The sequence below is a fragment of the Leucoraja erinacea genome, chromosome 3 (genome assembly GCF_028641065.1).
Source record: "Leucoraja erinacea ecotype New England chromosome 3, Leri_hhj_1, whole genome shotgun sequence".
Taxonomy (NCBI): Eukaryota; Metazoa; Chordata; class Chondrichthyes; order Rajiformes; family Rajidae; genus Leucoraja; species Leucoraja erinaceus.
This window is the reverse complement of record NC_073379.1, coordinates 11,797,221-11,815,169: the sequence shown is the minus strand read 5'-3', so window position 1 is coordinate 11,815,169 and position 17,949 is coordinate 11,797,221. Positions and strand designations below refer to the sequence as shown.

The following is a 17,949-nucleotide window of genomic DNA, read 5'->3' as shown; positions in this document are numbered from 1 at the left end:
AAGGGCCTGTTGCTGTGCTGTACTGGTTTAGTTTAGTTCGGAGATACAGCGCGGAAACAGTCCCTTCGGCCCACTGAGTCCATGCCGACCAGCGATCGTCCCCGTCCCCCCCCCCCCCCCCCCCCCCCCCCGTACACTAGGGGCCAATTTAAAATTTACAGAAGCCAATTGACTCACAAACTTGCACGTCTTAGAGATGTGGGAGGAAACCGGAGCACCCGGAGGAAACCCACGAGACCACAGGGAGAACGTCCTTCACTCTTGTTATGTTACAAACCAGCTCCCACACACTGATCTAGAGTGATCATCTGGCACAGTTTGCATTGATTTGGGACGGAGCCAAGTGGGAAGAGCGATAGCCACATTTCCCGACCACAAACCAACAGGGCCACGCCTCCCTGTATGCATCTCCTTTGATCGGCAGCAGCAGCAGGCATATTCCTGTCCAGTTAGTGAAGGGTTAATATTGATGTGGCGGGGATTCTGCAGATGTATATATAGAGGCGGCAGCCCTGTGTGTGAGCAGAGAGCTTCAGCGCTGATCACCAGGGAACGAGACCAAACAGGAGCCAGAACTCAGAGCTGACCACCACAGTGCTGATCTCCACAGCCAGCCACTCGACTCTGCCAGCATGACCCTCCACATCCAATACGCCGTCCTGCTCTGCACCGCACTCTTTCACCTCAGTCAAGGTAAGGTGCTGTCCTTCAGCGGACCAGGTACAGGGGAAGCTGAGGGGTCCTGCGGAAGTGGAAGTGGGGGTGCCATGCAGACGTGATTTACCAGGGTGTTGTCTGGAGTCAAGGGAGGTTGTGCAGGATAGGGCTCTGTTCCTTGGAGCACAGCTGAGTAACTCAGCGGGTCAGGCAGCATCTCTGGAGAACATAGATAGGTGATGTTTCACAGAGTGCTGGAGTAACTCAGCGGGTCAGGCAGCATCTGTGGAGAACATGGATAGTTCATCATTCCTGATGAAAGATCCCAACCTGAACCATCGCCTATCGATGTATCTCGAGATGCTGCCTGGATGTGTGGATTTTATATGTTCCACCTGTGACTGTGTGGGCTTGCTCCGGGTGCTCAGGTTTCCACCTCTGCCCTGTAGATCAGTGGGTTACATGGGCCGCTGTAAATTGTCCCCAAGTGGGTGAAGGTGAGTGGTGGAATACCGGAGTTGACGGGAGAATTGAACGGGATGCACATGGACGGGTGCTTGATGGTCGGCACGGGGGCGATGGGCCGAAGGGCCTGTGTCACTGCTGCGTGCATCTGTGAATGGGCATGGAGGTGATGGTCCCTGCTATGAGGTTCTGTTCTATCAGGGGCATGGAATTGGAGGGGAGGGGGCTGAGGTGGGGGGGGGAATAGTTAGCTCTCCTGCAACCTTCATGAGCAGGAGTTCTCTGTAACAACAATCTGAGGGGCAACATCTAGTTCAGTTCAGTTTTGTTTAAATTTTGTTTCTCAATTTTGTAAAATAAAAACGTAAAAAACAGTTAAAACACCCAGCTCCACAGATACACCTGTAGATACATCCACAGATACTGTATATGCAGATGTCAGGCACATCTGTGGAGAAACGGCTCAACGTGTGGCCATTTACAGCCTGATTCAGACTCAATTTAAGAACTCCGGGCAACCGACAGTATATTTAAATTTTCTGCAGGGTGTTTGCATAGAGGGAGGGTAGCAGGGAGGGGGAGGTAGGGGAGGGGAGGGGAGGGGGAGTGAGGGGAGGTAGGGGAGGGGGGAGTAAGGGGGAGTGAGGGGGAGGTAGGGGGGGGAGGGGGAGTGAGGGGAGGGGGAGTGAGGGGGAGGGGGAGGGGGAGTGAGGGGAGGGGGGAGTAAGGGGGAGTGAGGGGAGGGGGGGGGAGTGAGGGGAGGGGAGGAGTAAGGGGGAGTGAGGGGAGGGGGAGTGAGGGGAGGGGGAGTGAGGGGAGGAAGGGGAGGGGGAGGGTCCTAGGAAGGGGAGAGGGGAGGGGAGAGGGAGAGAGGAGGGGGGAGGTGGTAGGGGAGGGGGAGTGAGGGGGAAGGAAGGGGAGGGGGAGGAAGGGAGTAGGGGAGGGAGGAGGAGAGAGGGGGGAGGGAAGGATTGTGAGGGGAGGGGGGGGGGAGGGGAGGGGAAAAAGAGGAAGGGAAAGACAGGAGTGGTAGAGCTGAATGAGGAAAGGCGATGAAAGAAAGGAGGAAGAGGGAGGGACTAATGGAGGAAGGGGTGAAAGCAAAGGGAGTGAGGGAGAAGCGGAGAGGAAGAGGGACAAGGGAAGGAAAGAAGGGAGGGAGCCACCCTAGTACACGTCCTCCGCCCCCCAGCTGTCTCAGCCTCTAATGTTGCTTTCTCCCTCTCGTTGCGGCAGGGCGTTGGGGTAATGATGGAGCCATGGACTGCTGCCTGGAGGTGAGCCACAAGGTTATCCCCAGAAAGATCGTGGCCGCCTACAAGGTACAGGGCAGCAGCAGCGGCTGCCGCATCCAAGCCGTTGTGTAAGTAGAGAGAGCTCTATCCACCTCCCCTCATCCTCTACCCCCATCCTGCCCTCCCCCCCTTCCCTCTCTCTCCTCCACTCCCCTCCACTCTCCCCTCCCCCTCCCCTCCCCTCCACTCCACTCCCCTCCCTCTCCACTCCCCTCCCCCCACTCCACTCCCCCCTCCCACTCCCCCACTCCCCTCCACTCCCCTCCACCCTTCTCCACTCCCCTCCACTCCCCTCCACCCCTCTCCCCTCCCCTCCACTCCCCCCCCTCCACTCCCCCTCGCCTCCACCACTCCACTCCACACCCCTCCTCTCCACTCTCCTCCCCTCCACTCCACTCCCCTCCCCTCCCCTCCCCTCCCTCCCCTCCCCTCCCCCCTCCACTCCCCGCTCCTCCACTCTCCTCTCCTCCCCTCCCCTCCTCCCCTCCCCTCCACTCCTCTTCCCTCTCCACCCCTCCACTCCACTCCTCCTCCCCTCCCCTCCACTCTCCTCTTCCCTCTCCTCCCCCCCCTCCACTGTCCTCCCCTCCACTCCCACTCCCCCACTCCACTCTCCCCTCCCCTCCCCTCCACTCCACTCCCCTCCCCTCCACTCTCCACTCTTCCACTCTCCACTCTTCCACTCTCCGCTCCTCCTCTCTCCTCCCCCTCCTCTCCTACCTCCCCTCCCCTCACCACAGGGGTGGGGGGGGGGGGGTAGGCGATGGGTCGGTTACGGGGAGGAGATGGGAGAGTCGATTGGGGAGGTCTAGGGATGCGGTCTCTTCGGAGCATGGACCACACTGGGGGGGAGGAGATGGGACAGGAAGAGAGAGGAGAGCAGAAGAGAGGGGAGGGGACGGGGGGGGGGGGGAGGAGGGAGAGCAGGGTAGTTGCGGAGGGGTGGGATGGGTGCAGGGCAGGGTAGTGGGGGAGGGGTGGGGGATGGGTGCAGGGCAGGGGTGGGGATAGTGGGGAGGGGGGGATGGGTGGGGAGTGGGGGAGGGTGCAGGGGGGTAGTTCAGGGCAGGGTAGTGGGGGAGGGGAGTGGGGGGATGGGGGGGGTGGGGGCAGGGCAGGGGGCAGGGTAGTTGCGGAGGGGTGGGGATGGGGGCAGGGCAGGGTACATGGCCTGTCAGGAGTGACCATCAAGCATGCTGACCAACAACGCTCCTCTCCTGTAGCTTCATCACGGTCAAAAACAGGAAGCTGTGTGCCCCACACGATGCCCGCTGGGTAAAGAATTTGATGAGGTGGTCTGACAAGACCCATGGATCCAGGTAGGTGACATCCTGTCAATAACCAGGGGGGGGCGGGACACCCACCCACACATGAATTTAGAATGAGAGGGGATCTTATAGAAACATATAACATTCTTGAGGAATTGGACAGGGTAGATTGAGAAAACATGTTCCCGATGTTGGGGGAGTCCAGAACCAGGGGCCACAGTTTAGGAATAAGGGGTCGGCTGGCCATTTACAACACAATAATACTATATACAATATTTATTCAATGTCATTTGAACCTCAGTGAGGCTCAAACGAAACTCTGTTTCTACAGCCATACAAACAAAACAATTCCTACAAGACACACAAACAATTCAACTCATACAAACATCCATCACAGTGAATCTCCTCCTCATTGTGATGGAAGGCAAGTCTTTGAGGTAGATTGAGGAAACATGTTCCCGATGTTGGGGGAGTCCAGAACCAGGGGCCACAGTTTAGGAATAAGGGGTCAGCCATTTAGGACTGAGATGAGGAAAAACATTTTCCCCCAGAGTGTTGTGAATCTGTGGAATGCTCTGCTGTAGATCAGTGCCACTGAAGGCAGTGGCGAAAAATTCTCTGGATGGTTTCAAGAGAGAGTTAGATTTAGCTCTTATGGTTAAAGGAATCAAGGGATATGGGGGAATAAGCAGGAACTGATTTTGGATGATCAGCCATGATCATATTGAATGGCGGTGCTGACTCGAAGGGCCGAATGGCCTATTCCTGCACCTACGTTTCAATGCCGACGGAGCTTCACTCTGTGTCTGACCCCATTATTTTTATAATCCAAGATGCTTTTATTCAATTATACACAAATACAGAGTAGTAACGGAATCAAGACCAAGCCACCTTGGCCAAGCCCAAGAGCAAACCAACAGGGAGATATCCCCCCCCCCCCCCTAACTCCTCCGTACTGGGTGACCAAATATCAAGAGTGGCTTAATAAAAGTCCACGGAAGACCTCCAGAGTCCCCGCTATGACTCTGACTGTGTTTCTGTTTCTGTCTCTCTGTCTCCGTGTCTCCGTGTCTCCGTGTCTCTGTGTCTCTGTGTCTCTGTGTCTCTGTGTCTCTGTGTCTCTGTGACTCTGTGTCTCTGTGTCTCTGTGTCTCTGTGACTGTGTCTCTGTGTCTCTGTGTCTCTGTGATTCTGTGTCTCTGTGTCTCTGTGTCTCTGTGTCTCTGTGTATCTGTGTCCTGTGACTGTGAAAGGCTCTGTCTCTGTGTCTCAACAGGGAGATCCCTGTGTCTCCCCCCCTCTGTGTCCTCTCGTACTGGGTGACTAAATATCAAGTGTGGCTGTGTCCCTGTGTCTCTGTCAATGTGACTATGTGACTCTGTGACTCTGTGTCTCTGTGTGTCTGTGACTCTGTGACTGTGTCTCTGTGTCTCTGTGACTCTGTGACTCTGTGTCTCTGTGTCTCTGTGACTCTGTGACTCTGTGACTGTGTCTCTGTGTCTCTGTGTGTCTGTGTCTCTGTGACTCTGTGTCTCTGTGTCTCTGTGACTCTGTGTCTCTGTGTCTTTGTGTCTCTGTGTCTGTGTCTCTGTGTCTCTGTGTCTCTGTGTCTTTGTGTCTCTGTCTCTGTGTCTCTGTGTCTCTCTGTGTCTGTCTCTGTGTCTCTGTCTCTGTGTGTCTGTGTCTCTGTGTCTCTGTGTCTCTGTGACTCTCTGTGACAGTGTCTCTGTGTCTCTGTGTCTGTGACTGTGTCTCTGTGTCTGTGTCTCTGTGTCTCTGTGTCTCTGTGTCTCTGTGTCTCTGTGACTGTGTCTCTGTGTCCCTGTGACTGCCTCCCCTTCTAACGTGTGCCGTTTTGATCTTTCCCCCCAGCGGATAATAAAAGCCAGCATGACGCGAGGTGAAGTGAGAGTGCGAGGAAGTTTCATGGTTCCCGCCAGGACCTTGCATAGTCTACGCCGTCTTTCATCTTCACTACGCTGTGAGAGGCTCTCTCAAACAATCCCAGAACAATGTGAATGCATTTTCTCTTCCCTTCTCCTTTCATCCACCAGATCTTTTCCCCACCCCCTCATCTTCCCTTACCCCCCACCCCCCCTCCTGTGCCCCACCTGGACCTGTACATATCTCCCTCCTCCCACCTTCATTCCGTCCTCTGTCTGCACACTTCGCAACTCGCCAATCGTTTTGTCTCACAGCTTCCGTCTTTGAATCTCTCTTCCACCCATCTGCCTACCAAATACAACCCCCAACCTACCAGCCTACCAGCCCCTCCTCTCTTTGCCAGCTTTCCCCCCCTCCCACAATCAGTGAAGAAGGGTCCCAACCTGAAACGTCACCTATCCATGTTCTCCACAGATGCTGCCTGACCCGCTGAGTTACTCCAGCACTCTGTGAAACGTCGCCTATCCATGTTCGCCACAGATGCTGCCTGACCCGCTGAGTTACTCCAGCACTCTGTGTCTATCTTGTGCAATGACTGGTATTTCGGATCCATAGGTTTGAGCAAGTTGTTTACACTGAGGGTGGTGGGCGCATGGAACACTTCCAAAGATGGTCTTCGAGTCGTATAGAACGGAAAGAGACCCTGCAGCCCATCTTGTCCATATCGACCATCTATGCTGGTCCAATATGGCCACCTTTGGCCCATATCCTTCTATCCATATATAGAGCCGTGAAGTCATAGAAGACGGAAACAGGCCGTTCGGCCCAAATCGTCCATACCAACCAAGATGCCCCATCAAAGCTAGTCCAATTTGCCCATCTTTGGCCCATATCCCTCTAAACCTTTCCTGTCCTTTTGTCTTTGGTTCACTATTGTCGCGGGTACCGGTGTGTAATGAAAGGCTTTGATTTGCATGCTGTCCAAGCAAATAAGATATACCATACTCATCCACGTACCAGCCCCAGCTTCTTTTAAATGGTTAGGAAGGAACGACAGATGCTGGTTTACACCAAAGATAGGCACAGAATGCTGGAGTAACTCAGCGGGTCACAAAATGTCATTCATTCCTTCACTCCAGAGATGCTGCCTGCCCTCTGCTGAGTTACTCCAGCATTTTGTGCCTGGCTTCTAAATGCTGTTCTTGTACCTGCCTCAACTACCTCCTCTGGCAGCTCGTTCCATACACCCACCACCCTTGGTGTGAAAGAGGTGCTCCTCAGAATCCAGGGGTTTGTTGGGTCAGAGGTACTGGGGCGATGGCCTGTGCAATGGTTCAAAGGTCAGGGATGAGGGTTTGGGTCAAGGGTCAGAGGGTTTGGGAATCAGGGATGGAGGGCAGATGTCAATTCAGAAATTGAATTTTCTAGAAATAAGTTTCAGGAAAACACTTTGTATTTGTTAAAGTTGAAATTTAACGACAGGAACTGGCATGATCTTTGTTTATTTTTTTTGCATTTGTAATATATGCTTTGTCGCTCTTATTTTCATGAATCATAAACATTGTAGACTGCTTATATGAATAAACTACCTGATTTAACATTTCCAATTTGTGGTGGAGATTCTGTTGTTTTTTCATTGCGAAAGAGGGGGGGGCTTAAAGGTGGATTTGGGCAATTTTGAAAAGAGCACCTTGTATTTCCAAGGCACGGTGGCGCAGCGGGTAGAGCTGCTGCCTCACAGCGCCAGAGACACTGGTTCGATCCTGACCACGTGTGCTGTCTGTGGGGAGTTTTCACGTTCTCCCTGTGGCTTGCGGGCTTTCTCCAGGTGCTCCGGTTTCCTCCCACATCCCAAAGACGTGCAGGTTTGCAGGTTAATTGGCTTGGTATAAATGTGAAATGTCCCTTGTGTGTCGGATAGTGTGGGTGTGCGGGAAGCGCTGGTCGGCGTGGTCTCGGAGGAAGGGCTTATTTCTGCGCTGTATCTCTAAACTAAACTAAACTAGACTATGGCGATGAGGGAGTCCTGCATTGACAGAGAGGTCTTTTGGATGTAACTTTAAGGCTAGGTCTTTCTCCCATTCAAGAATGTTCAATTGTTCGTAAGTTCATGTCATCTGAGCAGAATTAGTCCATTCGGCCCATTGAGTCTACTCCACCATTCAATCATCTTTCCCTCTCAACCGCATTCTCCTGCCTTCTCCCTATAGCCTTTGATATACTTAGTAATCAAGAATCTGTCAATCTCCGCCTTGAAACTACCCTTTGCAGTCTGTGGCAAAGAATTCCACAGATACACCGCACTCCGACTAAAGAAATTCCTCCTCATCTCATTCCTAAAGCTACATCCTTTTACTCTTGAGTGTTTCTGAATTGTTTAGTTTAGTTTAGAGATACAGCGTGGAAACAGACCCTTCGGCCCACCTAGTCTGCACCGAACCAGCAATCCCCCCCCGTTCAATAACATTTGTCCTACACGCACTAGGGACAACTTACAATCTTTATCAAAGCTGATTAACCTACAACCTACAAACCTGCACGTCTTTGGAGTGTGGGAGGAAACCCGAAGCACCCAGAGAAAACCCACGCGGTCACGGGGTGAACGTACAAACTCCGTACAGACAGCACTCGTGGTCAGGATGGAACCCGGGTCTCTGGCGCATTGATGCAACAACTCTACCGCTGCGCCACCGTGACGCCCATTGTCGTGTGTACCGGCAATGGAACAATCAAATTCTTATTCGCTGTAGACTCATTAATGGAACAAGAGGCAGATAAATATACACAAATCAACACCATAAATTAATTATTATTAATAGTCATGGTTGAGAGCACACTGAGTGGTAGCGTGCACACTGACTGAACTCTTGATGTGAGATCACAACATTGGCAGCGGTAAACAGCTGTCTTCTTTGCAGTAAATTGGGATGGGGAGGACTGAAAGATCAGGAATTCCACTGAAAATCAACAGGATTTGAAATGTTCCGGATATGTTGCTCAATGCCTTTTCACATTAAACAGTCGATCAATCTTCGCAATCAGTCCTTCAGCAATTAACACCGTGTTGTACCGTTCAAAGCTAGTGTAGACAATAGACAATAGGTGCAGGAGTAGGCCATTCGGCCCTTCGAGCCAGCCCCGTCATTCACTGTGATCGTGGCTGATCATCCACAATCTGTACCCCGTTCCTGCCTTCACCCCATATCCCTTGACTTCACTTTCTTTAAGAACTCTATCTAACTCTCTCTTAAAAGAATCCAGAGAACCGGCCTCCACTGCCCTCTGAGAATTCCAGCGTATACAAGCCCAGTAGCTCCGTTCTATCAACATATGACGGCCCCTTCATCCTGGGGGATTGACGTTCATTCATTTCTGTCATCTGTACCAAGATACAGTGAAAAAACTTTGTTAGCTTGCTATCCACCCACTCAAACCATGAGAATATTCAAGCCATGCATAAATACAACAGGCAGTGCAAAGAGAAAATCTCCAGAGGGCGGAATATAGTGTTACAGCATTATACGGTTACAGGTAAAGTGCAGATTTTAAAAAAGGTTTAAGGTCCACATTGAGGTAGGTTGGAAGATTGAGACAACACCCTATTTATGGAAGGACAGTTCAGAAGCCTGATAACAGAGGGGAAGAAGCTGTTCCTGAGTCTGGTGGTGAGCACTTTCAAGCTTCTGTACCTTTTGCCGGACGGGAGCAGGGAGAAGAAGGAATGACCGGGGTGGGACAGGGATAAGTCTTTGATTATGTTGGCTGCTTTCCCAAGGCAGCGTGAAATGTAGATGGAGTCGATGGTGGGGAGTGTGGTCTGTGTGATGGACTGGGCTACATCTACAATGGTGGGGAGTGTGGTCTGTGTGATGGACTGGGCTACATCTACAATGGTGGGGAGTGTGGTCTGTGTGATGGACTGGGCTACATCTACAACTGTGTGATTTCTTGCTTGCGGTCTTGGACAGAGCTGTTCCCAAACCCAAGTGGTGATGTAACCCGACAGTGTGCTCTCTATGGTGCAGCTGTAGACGTTTGTAAGAGGCGCTCGAGACACGGGGAATTTCCTCAGTCACCTCAGGAAGTAGAGGCGTTGTTGCGGCTTCTTGGTTGTCGCTCCAATGTGGTTGGTCCACAACAGATCGCTGGTGATATTAACACCGAGGAACTTGAAGCTCTCAATCATTTCCACTTCAGCACCATTGAAGTCTGAAGAAGGGTCTCGACCTGAAACGTGGCCTATTTCCTTTGCTCCATAGATGCTGCCTGTCCCGCTGAGTTACTCCAGCATCTTTGTCTACCTTCAGCACCATTGATGCTGACTGGGGCTTGCACTCCACCATGCTTCCTGAAGTCGCCGGCAGGAATGGGAAGATAGGGAGAAATGGGAGCTATGGACTGATGGGGTTTAGGTGGAGATGAGCAACAAGAGAGTGAAAGGGGCTGATGGCATCAGGTTGGGGTTACGACACTTGACCTGAAGCAAGACCTCCAACCCGTAAACAGGACAGGTTTGGAACCAAACGCAGGAGCGGGACTAGTGGAGATGGGACATGTTGGTTGGTGTGGGCAAGTTGGGCCAAAGAATTGAGTGGATGCGGAGAGGATGTTTCCACTGGTGGGGGAGTCTAGGACCAGATGCCACAGCCTGTGAATAAATGGACGTACCTATAGAAAGGAGAGGAGGAGGAACTTCTTCAGTCAGAGAGTGGTGAATCTGTGGAAATGAAGGCTGTGAAGGCCATCAATGGATATTTGTAAGGTGGAGATAGATAGATTCTTAATTAGTACGGGTGTCAGAGGTTATGGGGAGAAGGCAGGAGAATAGATCAGCCATGATTGAATGGCAGTGTAGACTTGATGGGCTAATTCTGCTCCTATAACTTATGGACTACAACATAATGGTTGAACACAAACTCAAAACCAACGCTAGGGTCGGGTGAGCGGGCATATGGAAGGGCAGTGGGGGATATATCTCTGCTCCTTTCACTCCTTCGTTAGTTCTGGGCTTTTCCTTTTTTCTTTTTCGTATGTTTTTCTTATAATTTTTTTATTTTATTTTTCTTTTCTTCTTTCTTTCTTTCCCTTTTTGTGCTTTTTCTTTTTTTTCCGATCTAGTTATTAGTCCATAAAATGTTAAAAACTGAAGCAGTACGAAAATTGTTATGTCGATTACTTTCTTTTTGTACAATTGCTTCTAATAAAAAATAAATAATAAACAATAAATAAATTAATTAATAGACAGATAGATAAATAAATAAATAAATAAATAAATAGCCAGGTGAATAAATAAATAAATAAATAAATGGATAGATAGATAGATAAATAAATAAATAAATGGGTAGATAAATAGATAGATAAATAAATAAATAGATGGCTTATGAATGGCCTGCTTCCACACACTAATGACTATGATTATCATGGAAAAAGATTAATAGGGTTATACACATAGGAAACAGGCCCTTTGGCCCACCAGGTCCATACTAGGTGGTGAGTAGATGGAACGAACTGGTAGAGGAGGTAGTTGAAAGGTTCTATAGTGAGATTTAAAAGACATGGGACAGGTAAACGGACAGGGCGGCCAAACGTGGGCAGGTGTGGTTAAGAGTGTTTATATGTCCCGAAATCCAGGAGCAATTGGAGTATTGCATTCAGTTTTGGTCGCCCTGCTATGGTAAAGCTATAAGAAAGATGTTGTTAAGCTGGAAAGAGTGCAGAGGTGATTTACGTTGCCAGGACTCGAGGGCCCGCAGGAAATAATTTGAGTGCGTGCATTTTACCTTGAGTAGGGGAATCAAGAAGCAAAGGACATAGTTTAGTTTAGTTTAGTTTAGTTTAGAGATACAGCAAGGAAACAGGCCCTTCGGCCCACTGAGGCCATGCCAACCAGCGGTCCACACACATTAGCATTATCCTACACACATTAGGGAGAATTAAAGGACGTTCCTTTAGGAAGGAGATGAGGAGAAATTTCTTTAGTCAGAGAGTGGTGAACCTGTGAAATTCTTTGCCACTGAAGGCTGTGGTAGCTAAGAATGGATATTTTTCTAAGGCAGAGTTAGGTAGATTTGTGATTAGTTCAGGTGTCAGAGATTATGGGGAGAAGGCAGGAGAATGGGGTTAGGAGGGAGAGATGGATCAGCAAGGATTGAATGGCGGAGTAGACTTGATGGGCCGAATGGCCTAATTCTACTCCTATCACTTATGACCTCATGACCTTATGACAATTTACATTTACCTCTGACTAATTAACCTACAAACCTGTACATCTTTGGAGTGCGGGAGGAAACCGGAGCACCCGGAGAAAACCCACGCAGGCCACGGGGAGAACGTACAAACTGCGTACGGACAGCACCCGTAGTCAGGATCGAACCCGGGTCCCTGGCGCTGTGAGGCAGCAACTCTACCGCTGCACCACCTGAGGTTTGAAGTGAGAGGGGAAAGATGTCAAAGGAATCTGAGGGGCAACTTTGTCACTCAGAGGGTGGCGGGTATATAGGGCCCTCTAGTCCCGGTGACATCCTGGTGAGTCTTCTCTGCGCTCCTTCCAGTTTCATGACTTCAAGGCCGATGAAGAAATCGCAGAGCAATAAAGCCATTAAGCCTGCTAAGTGGTGTTAGTAATGGGACAGGGACAGGGCTGGATGTGAGGCAGGCTTTGTACCTCTATCACAGCAAAGCCTCTTAATCAGGAGCCAGATTAAGAGGGAATTGCTTTATGGTCACAAGTGCTATCTTGTTCAGACATGGACTTCAGCTTCAGCCCTCTCCACCCGTCCACATCAAAACGCTGCGCCAAGCAATAACAAGCTTGTTAGTGATCTCCACCTGATAGCCTTGCCTTCCCTCTCCCTTGTGTGTCAGAGAGAGCTATAAATATCTGTGTCAGAGGGTTGATGGGGTTCGGGTTGCAAAGGTGGAGGCACAGGACCCGAATAGCTCAGTCGGTAGAACATCAGACTTTTAACCCGAGGGTCCAGGGTTCAAGTCCATGTTCGGGCCTTGTACTTAAAGGCGGCACAGTGGCAGAGTTGCTGCCTCACAGTGACAGAGATCCTGACTATGGGTGCTGTCTGTACGGAGTTTGTACGTTCTCCTCGTGAGCTGGGTGGATTCTCTCCGGGAGCTCCGGTTTCCTCCCACGCGTAGGTATGTAGGCTAATTGGCGTATTACATTGTAAATTGTCCCTGGCGTGTGTAGATTACTGCTAATGTACGGGGATCGCTGGTCGGTGTGGGCTCGGCAGGGCATGTTTCAGCACTGTTTCTCTAAATTAAACTAAAATAAACACAAGGAACTGCACATGCTGGTCCACAAAAGCAATGCAAAAGAAGTTCGGCATGTCCCCAACTCTCACCAACAAATGCGCCGTAGAAAGCATTTTATCAGGATGCATCACAGCACGGTTTGGGAACAGCTCCGTCCAAGTCCGCACAAAATTGCAGAGAATTGTGGACGCAGCCCAGACCATCACACAGACCAACCTCCCCTCCATTGACTCCATCTACACCTCACGCTGCCTCGGCAAGGCCAGCAGCATCATCAAGGACCAGTCACACCCCTGGTCACTCCTTCTTCTCCCCTCTCCCCTCTCCCATCAGGCAAGAGGTACAGAGGTGAAAACGCACACCTCCAGATTCAGGGACAGTTTGTTCCCAGCTGTTATCGGGCAACTGAGCCATCCTACAAACAACTAGTCCTGAACTACCATCTACCTCATTGGTGACCCACAGACTATCTTTAATGGTCTAGTTACAGGTCTTTGGCTTGCAGTAAACATTATTCCCTTTATCCTGTATCTGTACTCTGTGGGCGGCTCGATTGTAATCATGCATTGTCTGCTGACTGGTCAGCACGCAACAAAAAGCTTTTCACTGTACCTCGGCACACGTGACAATAAACAAAACTAAACTAAAAAAATCTTGTGTGAACGGGTGATTGATGGTCAGCGTGCACTCAGTGGGCCAAAGGGCCTGTTTCCATGCTGTATCTCTTAAAAAAACTGCTGCCCTTTTGAGGGGAGGGTAGGAGGATTTACAGGGAAACCTCTTCTCTACCTCTTCACTCGCTGACATAATGGAAACACTCGGCTCCTGGTGAAGCAGAAGGAGGTGGGAGCTGGAAACCTCCACCCAGTCTCAGCATCAGTCTGGGGAAGGGTCCCGAACCGAAACATCACCTATCCCTATCCTCAAGAGATGCTGCACTGACCCGCTGAGTTACTCCAGCACTCTGTGAAACGCCACCTATCCTTGTTCTCCACAGATGCTGCCTGGCCCACTGAGTTAGTTTTAACTTTGGAGATACAATATGGAAACAGGCCTTTCGTTCCACCGACCAGCAATCACCTGGTATACTGGCACTATTCTACACTCAAAGGACAATTTACAGAAGCCAAATAACCAACAGGTCTATGTTTAGTTTAGATATGTAGCCTCCCTTTGTTCTGGTATTTGGTTGGTTCACATGCGTGATCAATGGTGTTTTATCATTAATGTTTTATTATTATTAATGTTTAATGTTTACTGAGTCATTCGTAACTGTCACTGTATGTCAAGTTGTCACTTGTGGGCGGAGCACCAAGGCAAATTCCTTGTATGTGAATACTTGGCCACTAAATGTTCTTACTACTAAACATACTTACAAGAGAACGGCCCTGACCTCCCGTCTACCTCATTAGAGTCCCTATCTTGAACTAAATGCTGTTCCCTTTATCCTGTATCTGCACACTGTGGACGGCTCGATTGTAATCATGTACAGTCTTTCTGCATCCAAACTTGTCCCACCTGCCTGCGTTTGGCCCATATCCCTCTAAACCTTTCCTAACCACTTGACTTCTGTTCCGAAGTAATATCGGGACTGCAGATTACACAATGCGGTAAGTGTTGGATGGTTTCCCAGCTCTGGGCAGATCTGCTCAGCTCCAACACAATAACTCTGACAGGCAATCAATCATCCCCACCGGCCTGAGAACTGGGCTGGGCCCATTGATCGACGGCCGGTAAAGGAAATCATAACTTATCTAGAGATTCGAGGCACGAGAAACAAACCCTAGCATGTTGAGCGCTGATTTCAAATAATGAATAGGTGTTAGTCATCTCCACAGCGCGCCAAGTTCCCCTGGAATAACAAAAAAGGAGTTCAAGACCAAATACTTTCACTCTTGTGTTTGGATAACCTGCAAAACACAGCTTTTCATTGTACCTTAGTACACGTAACAATAGTAAAACAAAATTTAAATCTGCGTCATGGTGGTACAGCGGTAGAGTCGCTGCCTAACAGCGCCAGAGACCCGGGTTCGAGCCTGACTATGGGTGAGGCTTTACGGAGTTTGTACGTCCTCCCCGTGACCGCATGGGTTTTCTCCGGCTGCTCCGGTTTCCTCCCACACTCCAAAGACGTGCAGGTTTGTAGGTGAATTGGCTTCTGTAAATTGTCCTTAGTGTGTAGGATAGTTTAGTTTAGTTTAGTTTAGTGTAGAGATACGGTGCGGAAAAAGGCCCTTCGTCCCACCGTGTCTGCGCCGGCCAGCGATCCCCGCACACTAACACCGTCCTACACACTAGGGACAATTTACAGAAGCCAATTCACCTACAAACCTGCACGTCTTTGGAGTGTGGGAGGAAACCGGAGCCAATTAAGCTACAAATCTGTAGGTCTTTGGAGTGTGGGAGTGAAACTGGAGCTCCCTGAGAAATCCCATGTGGGTCATGGGGAGAGCATACAAGCTCCATACAGACAAAACCCATGGTCAGGATCGAACGCAGATCTCTGACGCTGTAAGGAAGTAACTCTATATCTGCACCACCATGAACCACACTGGACTTTAGACCTTGCTTTAGGCTTTTGAGATGTAGCGCGGAAATTGGCCCTTCAGTCCATGTTGACCAGCGATCACCCGTACAATAAACGCTAACTTGCACACGGGGGACAATGTACAATTTGGGCCAAAATCAATTAACCTACAAACGTGTATGTCTTTGGAGTGTGGGAGGAAACCGGAGCACCCGGGGAAAAGCCACACTTGACCCTTGACATAATGTGTACCGAGGTACGGTGAAAAGCTTTTGCTGTGCGCTGACCAGTCAGCGGAAAGACAAAACATGATTACAACCGAGCCATCCACTGTGTACGGATACATGGTAAAGGGAATAACGGGAATAATATTTAGTGCAAGATAAAGTCCAGGAAAGGCCGATTAATGATATGACGAGGGTCTCCAATGAGGTAGATAGTAGCTCACAACTGCTATAGGATGGTTCAGTTGCCTGATAACAGTTGGGAAGAAACTGTCCCTGAATCTGGAGGTGTGCGTTTTCACACTTCTGTACCTCTTGCCTGATGGGAGAGGGGAGAAGAGGGAGTGGCCAGGGTGTGACTGGTCCTTGATGATGCTGCTGGCCTTGCCGAGGCAGCGTGAGGTGTAGATGGAGTCAATGGGAGGGAGGTTGGTTTGTGCGATGGTCTGGGCTCCGTTCATACTCACTTCCACACACAGTTCCCTGACTGACAAGATTGGGCAGCTTACAACCCAGCGGTAAGAATATTCATTTCTCTAACTTCAAGTAACCCCGGCATTCAAGGGTTTCAGCGATCACCCCGTACACTAGCATTATCCCACACACTAGGATCATGTGGAGGGAAACCGGAGTCCCCAGAGAAAACCCACGCAGGTCACGGTGAGAACATACAAGCTCTTGCACTGTGAGTCAGCAGCGCTACCACGGCCACCACTTAGGGACGGGTTTGGAGGGTTATGGGCCAAATACAGGCAGGTGGGACTAGTGTAGATGGGGCATCTTGGTCAGCGTGGGCTAGTTGGGCTGAAGGGCCTGTTTCCGTGCTGCATGCCGCTATCATACTGGAACAGGCCCTTTGGTCCACAAGGTGCATTCTCAAAATGATGCCAGGTTAAACTAACCTCATCTGCCTGCCCGTGGTCCATATCCCAACATTCCCTGCATATCCATGTGCCTGTCTAAAAGCCTCTTAAACACCACTATCGTATCTGCCTCCACCACCACCCCTGGCAGCGCGTTCCAGGCACCCACCACCCCCTGTGTAAAAAAATCTTGCCCTGCACATCTCCTTTAAACTTTGCCCCTCTCACCTTAAATCTATGCCCTCTAGTCTTTGACTTTTCTAACTGAGAAAGAGGGTGTGTTTGTCTACTCTATCGATGCCTCTCAACATTAATTGGCCCTTTGTAAATTGCCTACTGGCACAGAGGGATGAGAAAGTGGGAAAACACAGGACTAATGTGAACGGGAGGCCGGTGTGGACTCGGTGGGCCGAAGGGACTGTTTCCACGCTGTATCTCTAAACATGCAACGCAGAATGCAAGGAGCTGCAAGATGTCTGCAGGTCAGGGAGGGTCTGTGGATGGAATGATCAGACCACGTTTCGGGTTGGGACCCTTCTTCAGACTGATTGCCCCCCGGTGTGCAGGGAGTGGATGAGAAAGCGGGATAACATAGACCTAGTGTGAACGGGAGATCGATGGGCGGCATGGACTCAGTGGGCCGAAGGGCCTGTTTCCATGCTGTGTCTAAACTGAACGTGGAACTAGTGTGAACCAGTGATCGATGGTCAGCACGGACTAAGACGGGCCGAAGGGCCTGTTTCCAACCTGTGTCTTTCATTCAATTAATCAGGCTCCTTCCAGTTTCTCTGCGTCCCTTGTCGGTTTACACTCTCCCCCCTCCACAGCCCGCCTGTCCAAGCACATCCTTCCTGTCGTGTGGAGACCAGAACAATACACAGCTTGCAAGATGGTGTTATAAATATCCCCAACATAAGCTCTCTGCTCGAGTATTCTCATCAATGAAAGTACCCCATAAATCTTTTTGGCATCTTGTTGATTTATTTTGCTATCGCTAAGGATCTGTAGAAATCCACTCCAAAGCCATTCTGTCACTGTTCCAGCTTGTAATTGTACTTCTCCCCGCCTGCAATGGATAATATACAGTATGTCTAACTTAAGTGTGTGTTGTCTGAGTCCCTGTGCCTGTGAAGACACCATGCTGGAGTAACTCAGCGGGTCAGGCAGCATCTGTGTAGAACATGGATAGGTGGCGTTTCACAGAGTGCTGGAGTAACTCAGCGGGTCAGGCAGCATCTCTGGCTACACCCACCACCCTTTGTGTGGAAAAAGTTACCCCTCAGATTCCTATTAAATCTTTTCCCTGTTCACCTTAAACCTGTGTCCTCTGGTCCTCGATTCACCTACTCTGGGCAAGAGACTCTGTGCGTCTACCCGATCTATTCCTCTCATGATTTTATACACCTCTATAAAATCACCCCTCATCCTCCTGCGCTCCAAGGAACAGTATCCCAGCCCACTCAACCTCGCCCTATAGCTCAGACTTACAGGTGGCCT

The 17,949-nt window shown here is 50.1% G+C and overlaps 1 protein-coding gene across 1 annotated transcript; it reads left to right on the top strand.

The window, feature by feature from the left end:
• The first annotated feature begins 464 nt into the window (after positions 1–464).
• ccl19b (chemokine (C-C motif) ligand 19b) lies at positions 465–7,169 on the top strand. Its single transcript, XM_055632083.1, has 4 exons — positions 465–693; positions 2,359–2,485; positions 3,641–3,736; positions 5,558–7,169. Exons 1-4 carry the CDS (start codon positions 633–635, stop codon positions 5,562–5,564), a joined length of 291 nt encoding a protein of 96 aa, XP_055488058.1. The 5' UTR covers positions 465–632; the 3' UTR covers positions 5,565–7,169.
• Positions 7,170–17,949: the final 10,780 nt, after the last annotated feature.